The sequence below is a fragment of the Drosophila bipectinata genome, chromosome 2L (assembly GCF_030179905.1).
Source record: "Drosophila bipectinata strain 14024-0381.07 chromosome 2L, DbipHiC1v2, whole genome shotgun sequence".
NCBI classification, from domain to species: Eukaryota; Metazoa; Arthropoda; class Insecta; order Diptera; family Drosophilidae; genus Drosophila; species Drosophila bipectinata.
The window spans coordinates 5,959,439-5,981,197 of NC_091736.1; the positions used below are offsets into that span (position 1 = coordinate 5,959,439).

Here is a 21,759-nt window from a genome sequence, read left to right on the forward strand (position 1 = left end):
TTAAGTCAATAACTTGTCCAATATAAAAATTTAAAAATAACAACTTCAAATAATCATCAACCGATTTAGTGTTGGCTAATACCGCAAAGAACCGTTTAATTCACAAAAGATGAACCGATTAGTGTGCTCACCTGGTCACACTGTAAAACCGCGTCCTAATGCCCATTGGCGCCTGAAAAGTGTAGTTTGTGAATTTGAGGATTTAGACGTTATTTCCCGATTTATTCCATCCAGCAATACGATGCAGAAGGCGCGTGGAAGCGTGGGCACTCCGAAAGGAGGTCAGTTTCGCGTGCCAAAAACACCGCAGCAAGTACAGAAGCAAGTGCAACAAGAGGAGGATGACGCCGCCGTCGACGCTCTGGATGATGCGCTAATCTTTGACGACGAGGAGGGCGGCACTCGGATCGGGGACATCTACATTCCGCCGCCGATACCGCCGCACTGCTCCATGGAAAGCACCGGACCCCGGCTAATTATTAAGAAGATAGTCAACCGGAATTTCAAAAGTTATGCCGGTGAAGTGGAACTTGGACCGTTCCACCAGAGCTTCACGGCCATCATTGGACCGAATGGAAGTGGGAAGAGCAACGTGATTGACTCTATGATGTTTGTTTTCGGCTGCAGGGCCAATCGCATCCGTTGCAAGAAGGTGTCGACTCTGATTCATTCTTCGTCCCAGTTTCCCAACATCCGGAGCTGCTCCGTGGCGGTGCACTTTGAGCAGATCGTGGACAAGGATGATGCCACCTGCGAAACTGTGCCAAATTCCCAGATCGTGATCGAACGTACTGCCATGAAGGATAACTCTTCGTATTATAAAATCAATGATCAGCGCGCCCAACTGAAGGACGTGGCCAAGCTGCTCAAGAAACACAATGTTGATCTGATACACAATCGTTTTTTGATCCTCCAGGGCGAGGTCGAGTCCATTGCCATGATGAAACCCAAGGCAGTGCACGAGAACGACACTGGAATGCTGGAGTATCTGGAGGACATTATAGGTACCCAGCGCTATATTCGACCACTCCAGCAGATCAACCAGCGTGTGGACCAACTGACGGATGATCGTACCGAGAAGCACAATCGCTGCAAGCTGGCCGAGCGCGATATGAAGGATCTGGAGCAGCCATTCAACGAGGCTGTCGAATATCTTAAGAAGGAAAACGACTTTGTGCGCACCAAATCGTGGGTAACCCAGAAGTACATAAGCATCAAGAAGCAGAAGCTGGAGGAGTACACCAAGGAGCACGAGGTCTGCGTCGAAGAGTTGAGAGCCCATGACGAGGGCACTGAAACACTGAAAAAGGAACGGGCCGAGAAGGAACAAATCATCCGAAAAGAAATAGAGTGAGTATCTTAATCCTATAAGGGAAGAACTATGGTGTCTAATATGATATTATTATTTTCAGGGCCTATGAATCTCTAGTGAAGCAACGGGAGACAATCAAAAAGAAACTGGTGGCAGCTGAAAGAGCCTACACCGAAGTCCAGAGCACCATGGAAAACACCAACAAACAGCGCAAGAAGGACAAAACCCAAATAGAAAAGAATGAAAAGGAACTGGAGGATCTGCACAAGTTGCCGGAGAAGAACCAGCAAGAGATCGAAGATTGTAACAAGAAAATAGAGCGGCTGGAAAAGGAGAAGGCTACGCTGAGCGAAGAGCTGGAGAAACAGCTGAGCCTTTTGAAGGAAAAGAGTGAACCATTGACCGAACAGCGTCTCAAGCTCAGTGACGAGCTGGTGGGCCTCAAGGAGAAGGTCAACTCCGCAAAGGCAGAGCTCCAGGTGTTTGAGTCTCAACTGAAAATCCTCAAGCAGGCAGAGACCACAGAGACTAGAAAGTACGAAACCCTACAAAAATCCTACGAGCAGTCGCAGCAAAGCCTTCAGGAGAAAGTGGCCAAGGTGGATGAACTAAAGGAGAGTATTCCGCGAATGAAGACGGAAATTGCAACCAAGTCCGCCGAGGTGGATAAGCTGGTGAAGGAAGAGAGGAATCTATCCATGCAATGCAACAAAATCAGGACAGAGGTAGGGATTAGGATGTTTTATGCAATTTCCTTTTAATTCTTATAGAAACCTATACTCATTACAGATCAATGAAAGATCCAGCAACATGCAAGCCCAACGCTCCAATGACAAGGTCCTTGACTTTCTGATGCGACTTAAGATGGAGGGAAAAATTCCCGGCATTCTGGGTCGTCTTGGCAACTTGGGTGGCATTGATGCCAAGTACGATGTGGCCATTTCCACGGCCTGTGGGCGGTTGGATAACATTGTCACCGACACCTATGACACTGCCTCGGAGGCTATTGCAGCCCTGAAGAAGTACAATGTGGGCCGGGCAACGTTTATTACTTTGGAAAAGATTGAAAATCTACGTCGTGAGGCGGAAACGCCCATTAATACGTGAGTAGAGCTAGCAATGGTTTTATTTTATAATAATTTAACATCTTCTTAGTCCCGAGAACGTGCCTAGACTGTACGATCTGGTCCAGATTGAGGATGAACGTTTGAGGACCGCCTTCTACTTTGCCCTGCGCAACACCTTGGTGTGCAACGACCTGGAGCAGGGCACTCGCATTGCGTATGGCAGGCAACGCTTCCGTGTTGTGACCTTGCGGGGTGACTTGATCGAGGTGACGGGCACCATGTCGGGCGGTGGCAATCGCGCCATGCGCGGCAAGATGGGCACCCAAGTGAAGACAAAGACGGTGGAGTCGGCCGACAGTTCGCAAACATCCCAGAAAGCCCTCGAAGATATGCAGGTGCAGGCCGAGGAACTGCAGACTCGGATCAATTACTGCCAGGAGCAGCAGGGCCGGTTGGAGCGGGAGGTGCAAACTCTACAGATGAGCCAGCAGCGCGACGAGGCGGAGTACAAGCGGCTGGCGGTGAGCATTACATCGCTGGAGCAGCAAATGGCCAGCAATCTGAAGCAGTGCGAGGCCCAGCGCCAACGGATGCTCAAGAAAACCACGGACGAGGGAGCCGTAAAGGAGCGCCAGGAACAGATCGAAGCCGCTAAGCAGGAATTGGAACAGGCCCAGTTTGCTGAACAGGCCGTTTCCACGCAAATCGAAGAGATCCAAAACCAGTACGATGCGTTGCGAAATGACAACGTTAAACCGGTGGAGGCCAAGATCAAGAAGGTGACCACTCAGATGGAAAAACTGGCGGCCAATGTGCGATCCATGAACGTGGCTCTGGCCACCGCGGAACGCAACATTGAAAAGATTACCGGAAACAACAACAATCTCCGAGAGAACATCAAAACGGCTGAGGAAAAGTTGAGATCCCTGAGCGATGAGCGGCAGAAGTGCCAGGAGAAGAAGGAGGAGCTGGAGAAGGATGCCGAGCTGGCAGAGGAAGCCATTGGCAAGGCCAAGTCCCAATCCTCCGACGTTAAAAAGGAGATCGATGAGCTAAACAAGCAGGAGAATAAACGAAATATTGAACGGATAGAGATAGACACTAAGATGCAAGCTGCGGCGGGAAAGATGAACGAGGTCAAGTCCGACATACCCAAGTGGAAGGCTCAACTGAAGCCCCTGACCCTCAACGAGATTCCAGGCGAAACCGAGCCACAAGCGCCACTTAAGGAGCTCACCGAAGAGGAACTGGAGGCAGAGACACTGGAGGATATGCAGTACAAGCAGACCTTGCTGGAGGAGCAGCTGAAGAAGAAGCCAAATCTGGGCTGCATCAAGGAGTTCAATGAGAAGCGCAACGTCTATCTGGACCGGGTCCGTGTCCTGGAGGACATCACCTTGAAGCGAAACGAGATGCGTGACAAGTATGAGGAGGTGCGCAAGCGTCGCTACAAGGAGTTCATGGACGGGTTCAGTATTATAACCAGGAAGTTGAAGGAAATGTACCAGATGATCACGCTCGGTGGTGATGCTGAGCTGGAACTAGGAGACTCGATGGATCCGTTCCTCGAGGGCATCAACTTTTCGGTGCGGCCACCCAAAAAGAGCTGGAAAATCATAACGAATCTCTCCGGTGGCGAGAAGACACTCTCCTCCTTGGCTCTGGTGTTTGCCCTGCACTACTACAAGCCATCTCCATTGTACTTCATGGATGAAATCGATGCTGCTCTGGACTTTAAGAACGTGTCCATTGTGGGTCACTACATAAAGGTAACTGGTGGACACATAATTATCTATCTTTTACTGATTATTTTCGGTTTTCAGGAGCGAACCAAGAACGCCCAGTTCATCATTGTGTCGCTGCGTGTGAACATGTTCGAGTTGGCCAACTACTTGGTGGGCATCTACAAGGTCAGTGACTGCACCGACTCCATTACGCTGCTGAATCATCCACCTCAGCTGACCGGGCAACGGCCCACAGCTGTACGCGGCACTCAGATCTTGGACAGCACAGTGACTCCCGCGAATGATGAGAACCAGGAGCCGGAAAGCCAAGCCAGACCATCGGAGGTGGAAGATCCGCCAGGAAAAGAGACCGGCGGCAGGGAAACTACGTTTGCTCCACCCATGGACAGTACGGGCATAAACGAGACACAAGCACAGCCACGTCCAACGATTATTTCCTTGGCACCCGGCAGGGAGACCACCTTCCTGCCGCCCATAGAAAGCACGGCCATCGAAGATCCGACACCCAAGGCAAGACCAACTGTGGATATCTCTCTGCAGAGCCCACCTAGCTCTCCTGATCCTGCCAAGACATAACCTCTAAGATATTTTATTCTGTAATCCTGTACCTATTGTTACCCCAGACGAGTGTTGGTCGGCAAGGAGCTCATACCATTAAGTCACTCTTTTTAGTTTTTTTTTAATATTTTCCTTATAATGTTATCGTAAGTTTATCGAAAAATACAAATATTTTTAATTTTATTCAAAAACATTAGTTTGCTAACTGAAGCTAGACATAATCTTGGAGCAAATCCCATCCAGAGCCTCTGTGGTGGAGTTCTTGATTTCGGTTATATCGTCGCCAGAATCGCAGGCCTTGGCTATCTGGGGATCCAAGGGCAGGGAGCCCAGCAACGGCACCTCCATCTCGGCACACATGGCTGCTGCTCCTCCCGTTTTGGCTGGAAAGATCTCCGAGTGGTTGCCGCAGTTACCACACCGGAAACTGCTCATGTTCTCGATAACTCCCAGTATGGGAATGTTTTGTTTCTTGCAAAAGTTGATCTCCTTGCGGACATCCAGCAGAGCCACCTCTTGTGGTGTGGTTACAATGATTGCCCGTAGGGACTCGGGCTTGGTCTCATCTTTCAGATAGGAAACCACCGACAGATGCTCGTCAGAGGTGCCCGGTGGCGTGTCCAGTAGCAGGAGATCCAAGTTTCCCCAGTCCACTTCACTCAGGAACTGCCGGATCATGCCGTTTTTCTTCGGTCCTCGCCAGATAATCGCATCATCCACGGACCCCAGAAGGAATCCGATGGACATCAAGCATACATTGTCGTCAATGCCCACGGGGGACCAGCCGGAACCGGATTGGTGGACATTCTCCCCCAGGGCGCCCAACAAACGGGGCTGCGAGGGTCCACAGATATCGATGTCCAACACCCCAAAGTTACTGTCCGGACAGCTCCTGGCCAGGTACCGGGTCAGGAGACTGGTCACCGTGCTCTTGCCCACACCTCCCTTGCCGGAGAGGATCAGCAACTTGTTTTTAACGTCCTTCAGAGATTCTGCCACCAAGGCCTTGCCGGGATCTTCGACTTTCCTGTTGGGATCGCTGCAGATGCCCTGGTTGGGGCAGCCGGCACAGGCGCTCACCTTGCCCGCCTGCTCGCTCTCCACGCCAGGGCAGTGTTCCGGAGGTGCCTCCATCTTTCTAGATTTCTGTTTAAAGCGTTTTGTTTTGGTGAAGCTGGTGAAATTCTTATCTCTGATAACAGCGGGCGCGTTCAGCAGAAAGAACCAAAAATAAAATACCAAAACTTGGCAGCACTAACCCCCTTTGGTATTTTCTTCACGTTGGTGAAAGGTCACACTGCACCTAACTATTGCTTGTCATCGCATTCGGCAATTCTCAAACAATTTGATTTTTTCTTGAATTACCTAAAAGTACGTGAATAATTACAAAATGGAAACTCTGCTGGGTATTAAGGGTCCTGATTTTGTGATGCTGGCTGCGGACACCACTCACGCCCGCTCCATTATCGTCATGAAAGATGGTAAGCTTCCGAGCACCAAATCCCTATGGCGGCTTGTGTCTCATTGGATGACTTCCTACTCCCCACAGATCAAAACAAAATCCACAAGGTGTCGGATAATCTGCTTATATCGACCATCGGCGAGTCCGGAGACACCGAGCAGTTCACCGAGTTCATCTCGAAGAACATCGCCTTGTACAAAATGAGGAATGGCTACGATTTGAGTCCGCGTGCGGCAGCACATTTTACCCGCAAGAACCTGGCGGAATACCTTCGCAGCCGCACTCCTTACCAGGTGTTCATGTTCGTAGCTGGGTAAGGACATAGTTAAAGGTCTTATTCATCCTAGATCCTTAATTTTTTTTGTTAATCTTCCCAGATACGACGCCAATGATGGACCCGAGCTGACATTCATCGATTACTTGGCCTCCGCCAAGTCTGTTAACTATGCCGGTCATGGATATGGTGCCATTTTCGCGTCCAGCATCTACGATCGCTACTGGTACCCCAACATTACCCAGGCTGAGGCATACGACGTCCTTAAGAAGTGCGTTGTGGAGATCCAGAAGCGTCTTGTCATCAACCTGCCCAACTTTACGGTTTCTGTTGTGGACAAGGAGGGAGTGCGCAACCTGGACCCCATCACAGCCAAGAGCTTGGCCGCAGATCCCGCCGCTTAGTTAGGATTTTAGCATTTTAAATGCAGAAAATTAATAAATAAAATGCGCCTGGAAATGGGCTTTTTTTGGTATGAAGTTTTTTAACAATTAATTGGTATTAAACTAAGGCTTACTAAAGAGTACTTAAATAATGGTAAAACTATACAATTAAAGCATATAAAACAGAAAAATAACTATGCTCTTAAACTTCGTTTATAATTTAACTTTTCAAAGCAGAGTTTCTGGAAAAAAAAGTATTTTTCCGTTTTCCACATACAGCCACACTAAAAGTTGTTCTCAGCGACTGAACAAAATAAATAGTATTTTTAACACAATATGAGTCTTGAACAACAGACGGCGATTGACCCAAGGAATCCTCATGGATTGGGTGAGTTATCCTCATTGAATGGAAGTCCTTTTGTCTAAAACTCCATCCTTCAGGTGATCCAAACGACACATCGTTGCGCAAGGTGGAACGAGAGGTTCTGATTCCAAAGATTATGCGCGACCGGGCTCGAGATGAGTTCTGCGCCAAGGAAGTGGCCGATTTCGGAGAGTGCTGCAAGGCCAGCAGCATCCTGATGGTGGCCACCTGCCGTAAACAAAACTCCGCCCTCAAGGAATGCCTTACGCGCTGGTACCAGGACGAAGGCTTCAAGGAGGACTGCAAGAAGATATACCTCCAGGAAAGGGCAGACTATCGCAGCACCGGTATACCCAAGAAGCATCGCCTGGAGAAGCTGTAGTCTGCATTTCTGCATTGTAGTTCCTTAATGTTGTTTGCTTTGTACAAAAGTTGAGTAATTGAAACGCCGCACAATTGTTTCTGTCACTGTGATTTCCTGAATATCCTCGGGAGTGGTTATATCCGTTGCTTGCGAGACTCTTAGTATGAGGACATCCTTGTCGGAGGTCTCCGCCACACGTTGCACCCCTTTAAGGTTCTTTGGTTGGTAGTAATCACAGTCGTCCCAAGTCTGAACAATAACCATAAAGCTGGCGTGATACATACGAGGACTTTCCTTGTAGATAACTAGAAAGAACAAGCAGATCTGACTAAGAGGAAGTACTACCACGAAAGGACACTTACGAAAGTCGCCGCCAAACTTAATGCCGCTCTTGATGACCCAGTTTTTGGACTTTAGATACAGATAGCAAGCCAAGTTCTCCAAGAATCTCTCATTCAGTTCCATAGCAGCGTCTAGAAATGCCCTCCAATCCATGGATTCTCCGGTTGGGGACTTAATGTCCAACTTTCCCAGATAGTAGGCTAGGAAACAGGACTCCTCCAAGCCCAGGAGGAGGGTCTCATCTGGTTCTCCAGATGCCGGTCCGCCTCGGGACTTGCTTCCCTTGCCATAGCAGCCGTTGTCATACAGGGATCTGCCCTGCTGGGCATCAGTTATTTCCACAGAGAGCCCATTGAAGACTCCCTGACAAATTTCACCGGTGGGAAAAGGCGGGAAATTGTAATTTTTGTACGAACATCGCTTTCTTTTGCAGTTGAACGTGAAGTCCATTTTTTTGAGATGCAAAAAGCTTAAAAGCTATCGATAAGCCAAAGTGCCATCTCTAGTTGCGGCGAAAAGGTCACAAGACTATTTAAAACTCAAGATGCTTAAAATTAAATAAAAATTGGTAATACCAGTAATTTAACTGTTCAATAAAGAAAAATTTAAGAAGATTTTCCATAATTAAGTTAATTTAGTACCAATTTCGGTCAGAAGAGCTGTCTTTAAATTTTCCCGATAGGTGGCAACTCTGGCAACACGGCGAAGTGCGGCGAAAAAGTCACAAGACCAGTCAGCTGAATTTCTGTCTTTGCTGTGTCGCAGTGGTGTGAAAAACACTGGGTAATTTTCAATAGATTTTCAGAAATTCTGCTCTTGAATTTGTGCGTTCGAGCGACAAGTGTTCCTCCATAACAACCGCCGTCGAAGAAAAGCCAGCAAAATGACTACCGCCCTGTATTTGCCCGAGGAAAACATCGGTGAGTGACCCAACTCTGGCTGTGAAAAATCGAAGTGAGCCTGTATGGGTGTGTGTGTGTGTGTGAATTGGGGGGTCGCCCACTGGAGCACCCCCTGTCACAAAATTCGGACCCCTCCTATAACCTGAACTAACTTACTTTATTACGATGCCGCTAGATATGATTGCTGCCACTTCAGTGCTGCAGCAGCAGGCCGCGGATATCCGCACCAGGACCATCAACTGGGCCTCCTACATGCAATCGCAGATGATCAGCGAGGAGGATTACAAGGCAATCAGTACTTTGGACAAATCACGCGGCACCTACCTGGCCCAGAACTCGAGTCAGGTGGTCAAGACCCTCCTCAACCTGGTCTCCCACCTGTCGAAGGACTCTACCATCCAGTACATTCTGGTGCTGTTGGACGATCTGCTGCAGGAGGATCGTTCCCGAGTGGATCTCTTCCATGAGACGGCCGGCAAACTGAAGCAGTGCATCTGGGGACCGTTCCTGAACCTGCTGAACCGTCAGGACGGTTTCATTGTCAACATGTCGTCGAGGATTCTGGCCAAGTTCGCCTGCTGGGGTCACGAGACTATGCCCAAGTCTGACCTGAACTTCTACCTGCAGTTCCTCAAGGATCAGCTGGCCACCAATGTAAGTTTGAATCTAAAATGGAGCATGTAGGTGTGTTGGGAGAGCAGCAGATGTGCATGTGGAGGCTATTCCAGAAATTGTAAATAGTGTGTTTTTGCGGAGAATTATTTGCACTGCTTATAGGATTTTCTAAAATATCAAGTAGTGCAGATAAGGCTCTATATTGGGATTGAAAAAAGAGAACATATAGCATGTTATTTGCTCTTTTTATGAATCTTTGTTTGCTCGATCTATTAGCATGGTAGGGTACTCCTTAGATAGAATTATTATATAAAGAATGCCAACGAAATTAAATTCAAAAACTCTTCCAAACTTGATCATTACTAACTGATGACCTGGATTTCTGCATGCCTAACTAGTCTTGCTTCTATGTTTAATCTAAATAATACAAATAATACAATTTATACTTAAAACCAAACGAAACTGACCTCGTGAAAGTCCTAAAACCCAGTCTGCCTTTATTTTCAAACAAATCTCTGCAAAATGAGGAAATCACACCAAAGATTTTGTTATTAAATTATGCCATTATATGCCATGACACCATTATACCACTCAGTATCTTGTCACATCCTGAATATATATATATATATCTGACCCCACCTCATGAACTCTGTCGTGTCACACAAGCACCAAAATATATAATTTTTTGTTATAATTACCTTGTGTTCTTGTCCAATCCAAAAAAAATATGTTTTATATATATATATTGTTTCCGCTGCACTCCGATTCGTGTGAACAATTTTAATTTTTTATTTAAAATTATTTAAATTCAATACCCGTGGATGAACCACCACCACCAATCAACTATCCCACACAATGATCCCCGATGATCCCCAACGACCCCTGTACCCCATCTAGGGACTAGCTTATCTCCAAGAGATGGCCCAGCTGGCCAAGCGGACACAAACGATCATTGTGCACTCGCATGGACAGCATGGCAAAGACAAAGATCACCATGGCCATCAGTACAGTCCCAACCTGGCCCAGCTGCAGCAGCAGCTCCATTTGGCCAACGAGAGCTATCGGGAGGTGGGCGGCAGTAGCAGTGACCAGCAGCAGGAAGGCAAATGTGTGATACCGGTACCGATATTCAAACTCCACTCGCAGAAACAAAACAACATCCACTTACACACCACTTTCCACCCAAAAAAAGAGTCACACCAAACACTAATAATAACATAACAAGGTCGAAAGGTTTTTAAGATGACCTTTCCACTTTGTTTCTTTGTGTTTGTGTGGTACTTGTACGTTATTATTTACTAACCCGACTAATAGACCGTAAGGAGTCAGCAGGATAAGCTGCCACCAGCAGGACCCAAGGTGATGGTGAAAGGTTGAAAGTTCCATTGATGTTGCACCTCCTCCAAGTCTTATCCACCCACTATTCTCTATTCCTCACTGTCTTCCTCTGATTGTGCCTAGTAGCTTTTAGTAATATGATCGTTGTCGTATGTAGTTAGTGGAAGAATAATAGATTCCAGCTCCAAATCGTCATAACTAACATGGCTAACAATCGCATCTCGATGGTGTGGATATTAAGAGTCTAATCCCATTTTGTTGTGCCTCCGAATACAGAACAACGAATACATCCAGTCGGTGGCCAGGTGCCTGCAGATGATGCTCCGCGTGGACGAGTACCGATTCGCCTTCGTTGGCGTTGATGGCATCAGCACCCTGATCCGCATCCTGTCGACCCGTGTCAACTTCCAGGTGAGTTTGAAATTGAAATGTGTAAATTGTTTGGTACAATTTAAATTCGATTTCTTATTCATAGGTGCAATACCAGTTGATCTTCTGCCTGTGGGTGCTGACCTTCAACCCCCTGCTGGCCGCCAAGATGAACAAGTTCAGCGTGATCCCCATCCTGGCCGATATCCTGAGCGATTGTGCCAAGGAGAAGGTGACTCGCATCATCCTCGCGGTCTTCCGCAATCTGATCGAGAAGCCGGAGGATTCGTCGGTGGCCAAGGACCATTGCATCGCCATGGTCCAGTGCAAGGTGCTGAAGCAGCTCTCCATTTTGGAGCAGCGTCGTTTCGACGACGAGGACATCACCGCCGATGTGGAATACCTCAGCGAGAAGCTACAGAACTCTGTCCAGGATCTGAGCTCCTTCGATGAGTATGCCACCGAGGTGCGCAGCGGTCGTTTGGAATGGTCGCCGGTCCACAAGTCGGCCAAATTCTGGCGTGAAAATGCCCAGCGACTCAACGAGAAGAACTACGAACTGTTGCGTATCCTGGTCCATCTGCTGGAGACCTCCAAGGACGCCATTATCCTGTCAGTTGCCTGCTTTGACATTGGAGAGTATGTGCGTCATTATCCCCGCGGCAAGCAGTAAGTATTCATATCTCAATGAACTGAGATGAAGAGACTCTCAACCACACCTCTTCTCAATTATAGTGTCCTGGAACAGCTGGGTGGCAAACAGATTGTGATGCAACATCTGGGCCACGAGGATCCCAATGTACGGTACGAGGCCCTGTTGGCCGTCCAGAAGCTGATGGTACACAACTGGTTAGTATGATTCACCTAGGCCCATCCTCTCACCTCTATCCCCCAGGTGGTGTGATTGCAAGATCATCATCTCCATCTCTAATCCTCTCAAGACATCCCCACGAAATTCAATGTGCATTTGTTTCTCTCTATTTCTAATCAGGGAATACCTGGGCAAGCAGCTGGAGAAGGATAACGAGAACCAGAAGCAGGGAGCAGCTCCCATCGCCGGCAAGGCCTAAGGCAGGAGAATCCAAACCGAGTCAGATCAGTCATCCATGCACCAGGCCGCCAGCCTGTCCAGACCTTAACTAAACAATAAGAGTCGATGGGGAGGTGGGGAGGATGTATGGTATCTCTCCAGCTCAACCTCCAACACACTTAACATGATGTTTGTTCTTGCTACCATTTAAGCGCCTCTTTGTTCCCTGTCTAAACTAAGTTCTTGTTAGTCCATATCCCCCATCTTATCCCCCCAGCCCCATAGAACGTATTGAGAGAACAATTCGATTTTTGTTGGCATTCCAAAAAAAAAATAAGAAAAAAAAAATGGCAAAGCAAATACAGCAGATATCCTCTTATATATTTGTTCGATTCAATTGTTTATATATTTTGTTGTTATTATTTGTGTTCTTAATTATATGTGTGCGCCGCTGTACAGAGTTTTTTTTCTAATCCAGATGATATGCACTCTTAAATGTATTATAATCGCGTCAGCGCACCATAACAAAACCAACTAAAGAAAACTATATAAAAATATATTGTAAAAAAAAAACAAACCTATCAAGTATTTCTTTCATTAAAATCTAATTCAAATAAGCATAAACTAAATGAAAAATATGTATTGCATAATAAAATGTTTGTTATTAAAGTGTACGATAAAGATTTGCGAGTGTAAAAGAAAATATATATAAATTAGCCAAAAGTATATTGATTGTCTTGTAATTCTTTTCAGTGCATAAAGCTCGCTCTTATTTTTCAGTGACGTAGCTGTGGGCTCTCTTCTCTTATCAAATCTTATCAACGGCACGAGACATTCTGGAATCTCTTACTGCCTCTCTGTGACTGGCATTAAGGGCACGTGATATAACCGTTATCACTCTTTGTAGTAAAAACTAACCTACTCTTTGGGTGTTAAATAATTATTATCAAACAGTTCTCTTTAAAGATTATAAAGAGATCAAAGTTCCTTAGAAGAAAGAAAGTTTCTTTTTTTCTCCCCTCCCCCTACACTTATAAAAACAATTAATATTTTTACTTTTGTTATTTTTTTTGTTATTATTTAATTTTTATCTTGTGGCTGTCACAATTCTCATCGGTTTTAAATTAAATATTCCACTTTTTATTTAAATTAAATAATAAATTGTCCTATTTAAACTTTATAATTAAAATAAGTGTAGTTTTTAGGTCTGTACTTTGTTGTTGTAGTTGTTGCTGTTCTTATGCCGGATTGTGACTGAACACAATGAATACAGTAAGACATCTCCCTGGCCAGGTGGCAAGTGGCACCTTACTTGGTGGCAGACTTCAGGTAAGCGATCAGGTCACCGCGCTCGTTGGGCTTCTTCAGGCCGGCGAAGATCATCTTGGTGCCGGGGATGTACTTCTTGGGGTTCTCCAGGTACTCGAACAGAGTATCCTCGTTCCAGGTGATGCCCTTGGCCTTGTTGGCGTCCGTGTACGCAAAACCGGCAGCCTGTCCGGTCTTGCGGCCGATCAGACCGTGCAGGTTGGGGCCCACCTTGTGCTTGCCACCGGCCTCGACGGTGTGGCACTGAGCGCAACGCTGCACGAACAGCTTCTTGCCCTTCTCAACATCACCAGCTGGAACACCCATTATGGATTATGTGTGTGTTTTAAATGTGTTAACACGGACTCGACTGTAATTAAAATGAAAATTGTTAAATTTTTGTTAAAATTCTAATACTATTCTAATATTTGTCCTATTGCCCTGTTATATAAACAATTGATAAGCTCTTTGCGGAAACTGTGGCTATTAAAATCCCCCAGTTAAATACATTAGTCAGTTTTAGTTACTCTCTGATAACAGCTCCATTAGTACAGAGATTATCTAACTGCCGCTGCACCACCTTTCGATTCGCGCGCGTGTGGGGAGGAGGGCAACGTCATCAACCACACATGCGAATCATTAAAAAAAAAAAAAAAAGCAGACAGACTCTGGTCACATGTTGTTGCCCCCCACTCTCTGGCTCTCTTTTTCGTCGCCCCACACACATTCGCACTTCGCCCTCGTCTGAGTTTCGCTTGTGTGGAATATTAATTGCGTCAGATGTCTGAAGTCTCAGTCAGCAACAGCTATAACATCTCAGGGATGCGGAAAATGGAAAACTTTAATCATGAAAAAACAGTTAATCGCGAAAGCTTTATATTCAGGGTCAGTGTTACGGCCAACTATGCATGAGTGTGTGTGTGTGCTACCATTACGGTTAATTTGTTGCATGCAGCTATGCGAACTTGGGGCTGACCAGAGGCATGGCCAGGAAATCAGGGGGGTTTAGGACAAAAGGGTAATCTTAGAAATAAGAGCTTATTAAAAGCGATTCTAAAGAGTATCTACTCCCCCAAAATCACCCTTTTCACCATCCCTGAGTCTGTAAAGTGCCGTTGCAATGAGTAAGTCTCACCCACACAAACATAACAACTAAAGAGAGTTTACAAAACAACAACAACAATGTCAACACATCTGATCTGGCCTTGGTAGGAATTTTCTCAGTAAGTTCCCCATCATGCGTGTGTGTGAGAGGAAAAAACCACTTTTCCGCTATATAGAAAGTGCAATTGGAAGCAGGCCAAAGGCATCTCCTGAGAGTGGCCGAGAGAGCCTGATGAGCAAAAACTGGGCCAGCATAAAAGTTGCCTTTGTTCTGCCAATGTTACATAAGCAGTCTCCTTTCTGCAAAAGGAAAATCTCCATCAACTTGCTACATGAAACCCAGGAATCGGCTTTTTTGGGACGAAAAAAAACCAGCCTAGCAACCACGTGGCGGGGCTTTAAAAACTCCACAAGAGCGAATAATAAAAATTCCAAGAATTGATATTGCCACCGAGTGCGAGGGAGATAGAAGATGATCGCTAGCTGGCGCTCTCTTCCACTTTTTTTTTTTTGCTCATGTAATCGACGCTTTTTCAATGGCAATGTGACTTTGGGGATCTGTGGGATGCTATTTTTGTCATTAATAATACACTGCTAACTTTATCACCTGGAAAATAAAGCTATTAAGAAAAACTTATAAAATCTTCGTATACACACACACACATACGCACAAGGACAGTTTATGTAATATCTGAATCAACCCCCAAAATTTAAATTATTTTCCTGCGAATAAAGTTTATACAGGTGATCACAACAGTAAATTATGTAATTGAAAAAGCCCGGAAGTAACTGCCGCCAGTTATCTCGGAACTTGCTAATCAATAACTATTCAAGGTAATATTTACGTCACTGGAACACCAAAAATCACACCCGCTACTTACATTGAACACAAACCGTCGGTTCGGCAGACTTTTTGCGAATGTTAAATTTTAGGGTTTGAATGTGAAATGTTAAAATTTCAGTGTTGCCACAATGTTGAAAACAAGATTTTTTCTGGTATTTTTAAGTGCTTTCTGGCAACGCCGGTGTTATCGGAAAAAAATTTGAAATTTGGAGACAAACAATAGAATATGTACAAATATGTTTTGTTTTTCAATTATTTCAGTATTTAGTTACTACATTTAATTAAATTAACACTATAGTGGTTGAGAATTGAATAAATTATTTTTTTTTCTTACTTTGAGCGGGTTCTAAACTAAAAAAATGGGTTTGAAAAATTGCCCCATACTGTTTTGGGCTTTATCACAGAATCTAGAGAATATATCACAGAATATCTCCTGAAAATTTCATTAAAATCGCTTCCTACGTTTTGGAGAAAATCCAATCAAATCCGGTTAACAGCCCATACAAAAATTACCCCAAAAAATTGATTTTAAAATTGTGAAGTTCTCAGAGGATGCGCCTATATACACAGTAGTGGAGTCGATTTAGGACCTTTTTAAGTATGTATGGAGCAAAAATCATACAAATCGCTCCCTACAATTTTGAGGAAATTTTGAGTTGGCGCTCAGAAAAGCGCCAACTAGTAAACCGGAACCAGCCCACAAAAAAGTTCATTGAACTAGTTCCAAAATAAAAAAATGGCCTCTATGGCTTTTATTGTTTTTCTCCAAATTTCGAAATGCTTTCTTTAAATTAGTATTAACTCTTTTAAAGACATTTTAATTTTATGTTGGTTTCTTCATCGTGATCTTCAAATCCATGTTTTTCCAGAACTTTTCTTTTCCAGAACCAAAAAATGATATGCGAACAATGCTATGGTAACTCCGAAAATGATACGCCATGCTTCAATTGTTTGCTGGAATTCCAAAAAAGGCGAATTAAAAGTATGAAAAATCATAGAGATAGCTTTCTTACATTTCACGCGAGCACAAGCCTTGCAACGTTTGGCGGCACAATGGCGGCAAGAATAGCAGCAGTGTTTGTTAGCGCCACCAGGGTTCCAGCGAAGTTCGTGGCACGTGGTGTGGTTAGACAGGAAACACGGAAACATGGCTTCCATGGTCCCACCATGACAAGTCCCACCGACATTACGGCCACAGCTTCGTCTTGCTGGCATCCAACAAAGCGGACTTCCACAAGGATTCTGCGCTTGTGCCAAGTGTGCTAAATAACGACAATGATCCCTACTAGCAATGGAGGGTTCAGGTTGGTCTCAGCCTCGCAACAAGCAAGCTTTATATTTATTAGGTCCTACTAGGAACAATATTTATGTATGTATGTTCTGGCAGAATCACATTGGAGAGGCACTTGGATGTACAATAATCTACCAACAGCTCCAATTCGACGAGACAGCATTGAAAACTCGGCCATAATGTATGTATTTCTAGTTGACACGGTTATGCACAACTTGCAGAGCTAACTGGTCACCCATCCGTACAAGTCGGATAGGGCTGAAACGCTCCTCAATGAGTCGAACCGGCCACCAAAAAGAAGCCCCTGGCATACTAAATGCTAGGGCTAATGATCAGGAAAATGTGTTTCTATTTTTCAAAGACTTTATTTTCCAGGATATACTGGCCTTGGCCCAATTATAATATATTATAATATTTGTGTCAATATTGATCCATTAATCTTAAACAGGAGTAGTTGCATTATTTGTAGTTTATTTTGGGATCCTGGATCAACATGGACATGGACGGCTGCAAATTAGGTTCCTAGAAAGGTGCAAGTCAAATCGGCCGATTGAATCAGGCGTTCGGCGCTGGCTGCTGATCGCAGGACGGCTCATCGCTGGCCAGGTTGGCCGGCTCATCGCTGGCGTGGTTGGCCGGCTCACCGCTGGCCTGGTTGGCCGGCTCACCGCTGGCCTGGTTGGCCGGCTCACCGCTGGCCTGGTTGGCCGGCTCACCGCTGGCAAGGTTGGCCGGCTCACCGCTGGCCTGGTTGGCCGGCTGGTGTTGCCCAAGTGCGGCTTTCCGTTGCTGTGCGGCTTTCCGTTGCTGTGCGGCTTTCCGTTGCCGTGCGCGGTGGCGAAAATCCCTAAGATATCGAATAGGGGCTTCCTTTCCGTTCGGAAAATAAAATTTCTAAAAAAAAGGTTTCATTTCATTATTTATTAATTTAATACATATTTATTAAATAAATACTTACACCATTGGATTCATAGATTCGGTTACGAATCCCTCGGTTACCACTCCTTTGGTTACCACCGACGCTTTCATTCCTTTCGGGAGCAGCAGACGAAGCCAACGTTTGGCGAGCTCTTTGTCCCCCGAGAATTGACTCCCCTCTGTACCGAAAAATAAGTTTCTAAAAAAAAAAAGGATTAATTAAATTATACATATTTATTAAATAAATACTTACAGGCATTTTTTTAACGATTTTGTCGCCCATGACGCCTTCTTTGCTTTTGACGCTTTTCAGGGAAACCGCGCTTTCAGGGTTGGAAAGTGTCAAAAAATGTGAATCGGTTAAACGGCCAGTATTGGTAAATCGTAGAAAGTGTTTTTAATGGGAATGGTACCATTCTATTCGGCTAAAAATTCGGCTAGTTTTCTCGTGGTATACCGTGCATAATGTCGCATCGTCTGTAAAAAAAAGCTAGGGTGGTCATTCAAAATGTTTTTTTTTCCGAATGATTACCATACATATTACATATCAAAATATATTATGAAAATAAGACTAAAAGCTTATTTTGGAATATAACCTTCAGGTCCCTACTTTTTAAAATATTTTGATAAATTTAAAATAAAAATTAGCATTTAATTCGAATGTGAAATATATTTTTTATTTTGGCTTCCATTGATGCTTATGTTCTCTTATTTCAAGTTGTTCTCGCTAATGTATCGCATTCCAAGTCTGCCTGCCATGAAACTCAGCAGCGCGCGAATTTCAAATTTAAATGTTGAATCCGCTGCTGTTTTCATTCAATTGTGTGTTTGATATTTCTAATCCTATATTCAGTGTGATATTAGGCACTCAGTGTGAGCACACTTGGGTCGCTGTCCAAGTAATAAAATTAAATGTTTGTGGCAAAGAAGAGTTGCCAAAGTTCGTTTGTATCTGTATTCATCCAAGTTAGTGTAGGGTATGTTTGATAGTCGATCTTGTTGTTTTCCAGGCGAATTTTTTCTACTTGTTTTTCTTGAGGTAGGCGATCAAATCAGCTCGATCCTCGGCTTTCTTAAGTCCGGCAAACACCATCTTGGTGCCGGGAATGTACTTCTTCGGATCCTTCAGATATTCGTCCAGGTTGCCCTCAGTCCAGTTGATACCCTTTTTGATATTGGCATCGGTGTATTTGTAGCCGGGGGCAGTGCCGCATTTGCGACCTACGATACCGCCCAGATTGGGGCCCACCTTGTGCTTGCCACCCGGCTCGGCGGTGTGGCACTGAGCGCACTTCTGAACGAAGATCTTCTTTCCATTTTCAGCATCGGCACCCATGTCCTCGTAAAGCTGAAAAGGATGTAAAATGTAAAATATATGTAAACTTAAGAAATTAAAGTTTAAAGTGCTATTAACTAGAAATAGTATTTTCATTTAAAAACTGAGAAATAAAACCGCCAAAAATGTGTACCTGTGTTGCAAGAAAGGTCATTCATAAACATTTATAGACATTTATTACTGGGGAGTAAGGATGGGGAAGACACTGCGCTGTTGGGGCAGTCTCTTTTCTTCCTTCTCTCTCTTTCTATGTCTTTCTCCCTCTGTCTTTCTCTCCCTCTCTCTCTCTTTTGGCTGCAAAATACCAGACAGAGGCAGCTGCAATTGCACAAAAGCAAAAACGAAATTGGGTCAGGAGAATAGGAAAAACAAAACAAAAAAAAAAAATGAATAAAAATGGTATTTAAATGAAAAGCAAAACATTGCATATACACACACAGACACTTGGCGGTAGCACTTCTAATGGAAAAAGCCAACGAAAGGTAATTCAATTAGCAGGCAGAACGACTGCCCCACCACCCAGCCGAGTCAGCTACCATAGCCTGCCCCCAAAAGCCCCTCCCCCCGGGCCAAGTAACAGCTGCACATGTGCTTTGAACATTTCCTTTCAATTAAAACGCATTTTACGCACACTCCCCATCCGCTGCCGCTGCCGCCCAACCCACCGTCGTGCAACCCACCTTTGGCGGCAAAAACAGATGCCACCGCACAACCAAAAACAGAAAAACAAAGCGAAAGCTAAGAAGAAGATGACCCAAGTGGAGTATACTATATCTAGTACTAGATATATGAAAATTAAAATAAATAAAATGAGCTCCCAAAGTTGTATCTTGTAGATACTATCTAGCAAAAGTTAGTGACAAGCTACAGACCTCTCTGGCGTCAGGTGTTTTTGGCCACAAATCTGCAAGCAAGACTCTCACACCCCCACACGGTCCTGAAAAGCTAACCTAATTTGCCCAGGAACCATAATTTACCCGCAGGCAGAACTATCCTGGCTGGATGTTGGCTGGAGCTCCTCTGCCTGACCACTATAAATAAATGGCGCACAAAATTAAATTACGGTTCAACTGGTCCGGACGGGAAGCCCTGGGGGCTGGTAGTGGAGTGGAGTGGAGTGGAGTGGGGACATTATTGTTTACTAGATCTATTGCTGCGGAAGTCCATAAAAAGGTGAGAGGTTGCTACGGGGCTGGTACAATGGGGGGAGAGCCACTGGATGCAGGACACAGGATACAGGAGTAGAGTGCGGATATTGCAAGGGTTGTGCGGATATTGTTATGCAAAAAGGGGCACATCCAGAAGGCTTTTAAAGTTTATATTTTGACCTTAAATTTCATTAAAATGGAATTTAATTTGCTTTTTTGATAATAGTAGCGTTTTTAATAGAAATTTTTTAAGAGTACTTCAAGCTGACCACTGGAATTCGAGTTTAGCTTTTGAAACAAGCTCCCTAATAACTTTTCCCCCAAGTCCTTTGGGTGCCCAGCGAGTTACCAAGAACAACGCACCCTGACTGTGTTGCGCAATTTGGCATGACTTTGATGTTCCCGTCAACCTCCCACCGAGCCACCCACCGAGCCACCCACCGCAACACCCACAGCCCCCCAAAAAGCAGACATTTCTGGTTTTGATTTCCCTGCATGGGTACTGCCACACATTTAATATTATTTAAACAGTTTATCTTAATCTTAATATATGATTTTAAGAACTATTAAAATTTTTATATAATACCCCCTTTTTCCTATTCTTTAGCTACCGTTCACCTTATTCTTCGACTTTCTTTTTAGGGGCTGGATAGTGGGTGGTAGGAGGAGTGTTGGGTAGATGGCTTCTTTTCTAGAACGAGGTCGAAGACTGCCCTTCAACGCTGTGGATGCCCCGAAAGTTACATAAGCCCCCTGAACAGCAAAAACAACAACGTCGCTAGTTGGCTTTGCATTTTATGCTACGAAACGTAAGAGTCGAGCCCACATGGGGAGAGCCAAAGAGTGGGCGAGAGAAAGCCCCAACATATGTAGGTGACAGAATGAGTGGGAGAGAGGACGAGGTGCAGCGCAGTGAGTGAGAGTGAAGGAATGTGTTAATGAAAAATTCTTAAAAATTATAATATTTAAAGAATTTTTTACTGTTTTTTAGGTACTTTTTTTTTAATAATTAAAAATAAAATACAAAACTATGCAGGCAGGTCTTTTTAAAAGAAGTTTTAAGTCTATATTCAAAGCCTTCTTTATAAATATGACAATTTGGAATAAAAATATGGTCTTTTAAATATAAATACAATTTTTGTAATATTAAAAATTAATAATTATGGCTTTTTTTTTTTGGTAAGAATCACACCCGTATAAACCAGCAACAAACTCACCTGATGGGCCCTCTCGCGCGCTCTCTGCTGCTGCTTGTTGCTCAGTTTCTGCAGGTTCTCTCTCTTGCGCTGCTTTGGAGCTATTTGCCACAAAAGAGCGCAGAGAGAGCCCCAACTATTGGGAGCCCGATGTGTTATTGTTAACCCAACGTCAGCAGCAGCAGAGGCGTCGACGTCGACTGCGACGTCTATTCAAGAGAGCGAGGCCTATATAAGGCGCCCCGCCGCTTGACTATTTTTCTGCTGAATAACGTAACGTTTCGGAGCTTAATAAATACCTGAAGGTAATATTCACCGCGCGGTCCGCTTGTCCTGCTGCAGGTTCTTCCTCTAATCCGCTTCTAGTACACAACGATCGAAACCGTTCGATCGAGTGGTAACAAATTGCAAAAAAAGAAACAAAGTTTTTAAGAAAAAATTCCTAAAAACAACAAGTTTTCGACGAGAACGGAAAATTTGTTAGCGTCG

At 44.7% G+C, this 21,759-nt stretch overlaps 9 protein-coding genes across 11 annotated transcripts; 4 read left to right on the top strand and 5 right to left on the bottom strand.

Moving 5' to 3' along the window:
• The first annotated feature begins 18 nt into the window (after window positions 1-18).
• glu (structural maintenance of chromosomes 4-like protein gluon) lies at window positions 19-4,803 on the top strand. The gene is made up of 5 exons (XM_017233468.3): window positions 19-1,350; window positions 1,413-2,037; window positions 2,102-2,415; window positions 2,468-4,148; window positions 4,203-4,803. Exons 1-5 carry the CDS (start codon window positions 110-112, stop codon window positions 4,698-4,700), a joined length of 4,359 nt encoding a protein of 1,452 aa, XP_017088957.3. The 5' UTR covers window positions 19-109; the 3' UTR covers window positions 4,701-4,803.
• On the bottom strand, window positions 4,784-5,893 carry Nubp1 (NUBP iron-sulfur cluster assembly factor 1). Its single transcript, XM_017233469.3, has one exon. The coding sequence runs from the start codon at window positions 5,814-5,816 to the stop codon at window positions 4,884-4,886; it is 933 nt and encodes a 310-aa protein (XP_017088958.3). The 5' UTR covers window positions 5,817-5,893; the 3' UTR covers window positions 4,784-4,883.
• A 78-nt stretch (window positions 5,894-5,971) lies between these two features.
• Window positions 5,972-6,893, top strand: Prosbeta4 (Proteasome beta4 subunit). Its single transcript, XM_017233437.3, has 3 exons — window positions 5,972-6,163; window positions 6,232-6,457; window positions 6,522-6,893. Exons 1-3 carry the CDS (start codon window positions 6,073-6,075, stop codon window positions 6,820-6,822), a joined length of 618 nt encoding a protein of 205 aa, XP_017088926.2. The 5' UTR covers window positions 5,972-6,072; the 3' UTR covers window positions 6,823-6,893.
• Window positions 6,894-7,032: 139 nt separating this feature from the next.
• LOC108119976 (COX assembly mitochondrial protein homolog) lies at window positions 7,033-7,626 on the top strand. Its single transcript, XM_017233438.3, has 2 exons — window positions 7,033-7,189; window positions 7,243-7,626. The coding sequence occupies exons 1-2, from the start codon at window positions 7,138-7,140 to the stop codon at window positions 7,545-7,547; spliced, it is 357 nt and encodes a 118-aa protein (XP_017088927.2). The 5' UTR covers window positions 7,033-7,137; the 3' UTR covers window positions 7,548-7,626.
• Window positions 7,059-8,562, bottom strand: Tsen2 (tRNA splicing endonuclease subunit 2). Its single transcript, XM_017233436.3, has 2 exons — window positions 7,892-8,562; window positions 7,059-7,834 (listed from the first exon to the last, which is right to left on the bottom strand). The coding sequence occupies exons 1-2, from the start codon at window positions 8,319-8,321 to the stop codon at window positions 7,572-7,574; spliced, it is 693 nt and encodes a 230-aa protein (XP_017088925.3). The 5' UTR covers window positions 8,322-8,562; the 3' UTR covers window positions 7,059-7,571.
• Window positions 8,563-8,606: 44 nt separating this feature from the next.
• Window positions 8,607-12,851, top strand: VhaSFD (V-type proton ATPase subunit VhaSFD). 3 transcript variants are annotated; one of them, XM_070277678.1, is made up of 7 exons: window positions 8,607-8,791; window positions 8,949-9,427; window positions 10,286-10,507; window positions 11,003-11,137; window positions 11,202-11,764; window positions 11,831-11,933; window positions 11,991-12,131. In XM_070277678.1, exons 1-7 carry the CDS (start codon window positions 8,755-8,757, stop codon window positions 11,997-11,999), a joined length of 1,548 nt encoding a protein of 515 aa, XP_070133779.1. In that variant the 5' UTR covers window positions 8,607-8,754; the 3' UTR covers window positions 12,000-12,131. The 3 variants fall into 3 exon arrangements, with proteins under 3 accessions (XP_070133779.1, XP_017088923.1, XP_017088924.1); XM_017233434.3 differs by having other exon boundaries at window positions 8,608-8,791; window positions 11,831-11,944; window positions 12,087-12,851; XM_017233435.3 differs by lacking the exon at window positions 10,286-10,507 and having other exon boundaries at window positions 8,612-8,791; window positions 11,831-11,944; window positions 12,087-12,851.
• A 391-nt stretch (window positions 12,852-13,242) lies between these two features.
• Cyt-c-p (Cytochrome c proximal) lies at window positions 13,243-15,556 on the bottom strand. Its single transcript, XM_017233439.3, has 2 exons — window positions 15,419-15,556; window positions 13,243-13,803 (listed from the first exon to the last, which is right to left on the bottom strand). The coding sequence occupies exon 2, from the start codon at window positions 13,758-13,760 to the stop codon at window positions 13,434-13,436; it is 327 nt and encodes a 108-aa protein (XP_017088928.1). The 5' UTR covers window positions 13,761-13,803; window positions 15,419-15,556; the 3' UTR covers window positions 13,243-13,433.
• A 565-nt stretch (window positions 15,557-16,121) lies between these two features.
• Window positions 16,122-17,996, bottom strand: LOC108119943 (uncharacterized). Its single transcript, XM_017233385.3, has 4 exons — window positions 17,844-17,996; window positions 17,631-17,789; window positions 16,395-17,566; window positions 16,122-16,335 (listed from the first exon to the last, which is right to left on the bottom strand). Exons 1-3 carry the CDS (start codon window positions 17,871-17,873, stop codon window positions 17,228-17,230), a joined length of 528 nt encoding a protein of 175 aa, XP_017088874.3. The 5' UTR covers window positions 17,874-17,996; the 3' UTR covers window positions 16,122-16,335; window positions 16,395-17,227.
• Window positions 17,997-18,240: 244 nt separating this feature from the next.
• Window positions 18,241-21,713, bottom strand: Cyt-c-d (Cytochrome c distal). Its single transcript, XM_043211432.2, has 2 exons — window positions 21,570-21,713; window positions 18,241-18,938 (listed from the first exon to the last, which is right to left on the bottom strand). Exon 2 carries the CDS (start codon window positions 18,924-18,926, stop codon window positions 18,612-18,614), a length of 315 nt encoding a protein of 104 aa, XP_043067367.1. The 5' UTR covers window positions 18,927-18,938; window positions 21,570-21,713; the 3' UTR covers window positions 18,241-18,611.
• Window positions 21,714-21,759: the final 46 nt, after the last annotated feature.

Bases quoted from the DNA above. Each gene is read 5' to 3' on its own strand.
- Nubp1 (XM_017233469.3), bottom strand. From the start codon at position 5,816: ATGGAGGCACCTCCGGAACACTGCCCTGGCGTGGAGAGCGAGCAGGCG.
- Prosbeta4 (XM_017233437.3), top strand. From the start codon at position 6,073: ATGGAAACTCTGCTGGGTATTAAGGGTCCTGATTTTGTGATGCTGGCT. The intron at 6,164-6,231 runs GTAAGCTTCCGA...TACTCCCCACAG, and splicing joins CATTATCGTCATGAAAGATG to ATCAAAACAAAATCCACAAG. The intron at 6,458-6,521 runs GTAAGGACATAG...TAATCTTCCCAG, and splicing joins GTGTTCATGTTCGTAGCTGG to ATACGACGCCAATGATGGAC.
- Cyt-c-p (XM_017233439.3), bottom strand. From the start codon at position 13,760: ATGGGTGTTCCAGCTGGTGATGTTGAGAAGGGCAAGAAGCTGTTCGTG.
- Tsen2 (XM_017233436.3), bottom strand. From the start codon at position 8,321: ATGGACTTCACGTTCAACTGCAAAAGAAAGCGATGTTCGTACAAAAAT. The intron at 7,835-7,891 runs GTAAGTGTCCTT...TGTTCTTTCTAG, and splicing joins TAAGTTTGGCGGCGACTTTC to TTATCTACAAGGAAAGTCCT.
- VhaSFD (XM_017233434.3), top strand. From the start codon at position 8,755: ATGACTACCGCCCTGTATTTGCCCGAGGAAAACATCG. The intron at 9,428-10,285 runs GTAAGTTTGAAT...TACCCCATCTAG, and splicing joins AGGATCAGCTGGCCACCAAT to GGACTAGCTTATCTCCAAGA. The intron at 11,765-11,830 runs GTAAGTATTCAT...TCTCAATTATAG, and splicing joins CATTATCCCCGCGGCAAGCA to TGTCCTGGAACAGCTGGGTG.
- LOC108119976 (XM_017233438.3), top strand. From the start codon at position 7,138: ATGAGTCTTGAACAACAGACGGCGATTGACCCAAGGAATCCTCATGGA. The intron at 7,190-7,242 runs GTGAGTTATCCT...TCCATCCTTCAG, and splicing joins AAGGAATCCTCATGGATTGG to GTGATCCAAACGACACATCG.
- Cyt-c-d (XM_043211432.2), bottom strand. From the start codon at position 18,926: ATGGGTGCCGATGCTGAAAATGGAAAGAAGATCTTCGTTCAGAAGTGC.
- glu (XM_017233468.3), top strand. From the start codon at position 110: ATGAACCGATTAGTGTGCTCACCTGGTCACACTGTAAAACCGCGTCCT. The intron at 1,351-1,412 runs GTGAGTATCTTA...TATTATTTTCAG, and splicing joins ATCATCCGAAAAGAAATAGA to GGCCTATGAATCTCTAGTGA. The intron at 2,038-2,101 runs GTAGGGATTAGG...TACTCATTACAG, and splicing joins GCAACAAAATCAGGACAGAG to ATCAATGAAAGATCCAGCAA.
- LOC108119943 (XM_017233385.3), bottom strand. From the start codon at position 17,873: ATGGGCGACAAAATCGTTAAAAAAATGCCT. The intron at 17,790-17,843 runs GTAAGTATTTAT...TTTTTTTTTTAG, and splicing joins AAATCGTTAAAAAAATGCCT to AAACTTATTTTTCGGTACAG. The intron at 17,567-17,630 runs GTAAGTATTTAT...CCTTTTTTTTAG, and splicing joins GAATCTATGAATCCAATGGT to AAATTTTATTTTCCGAACGG.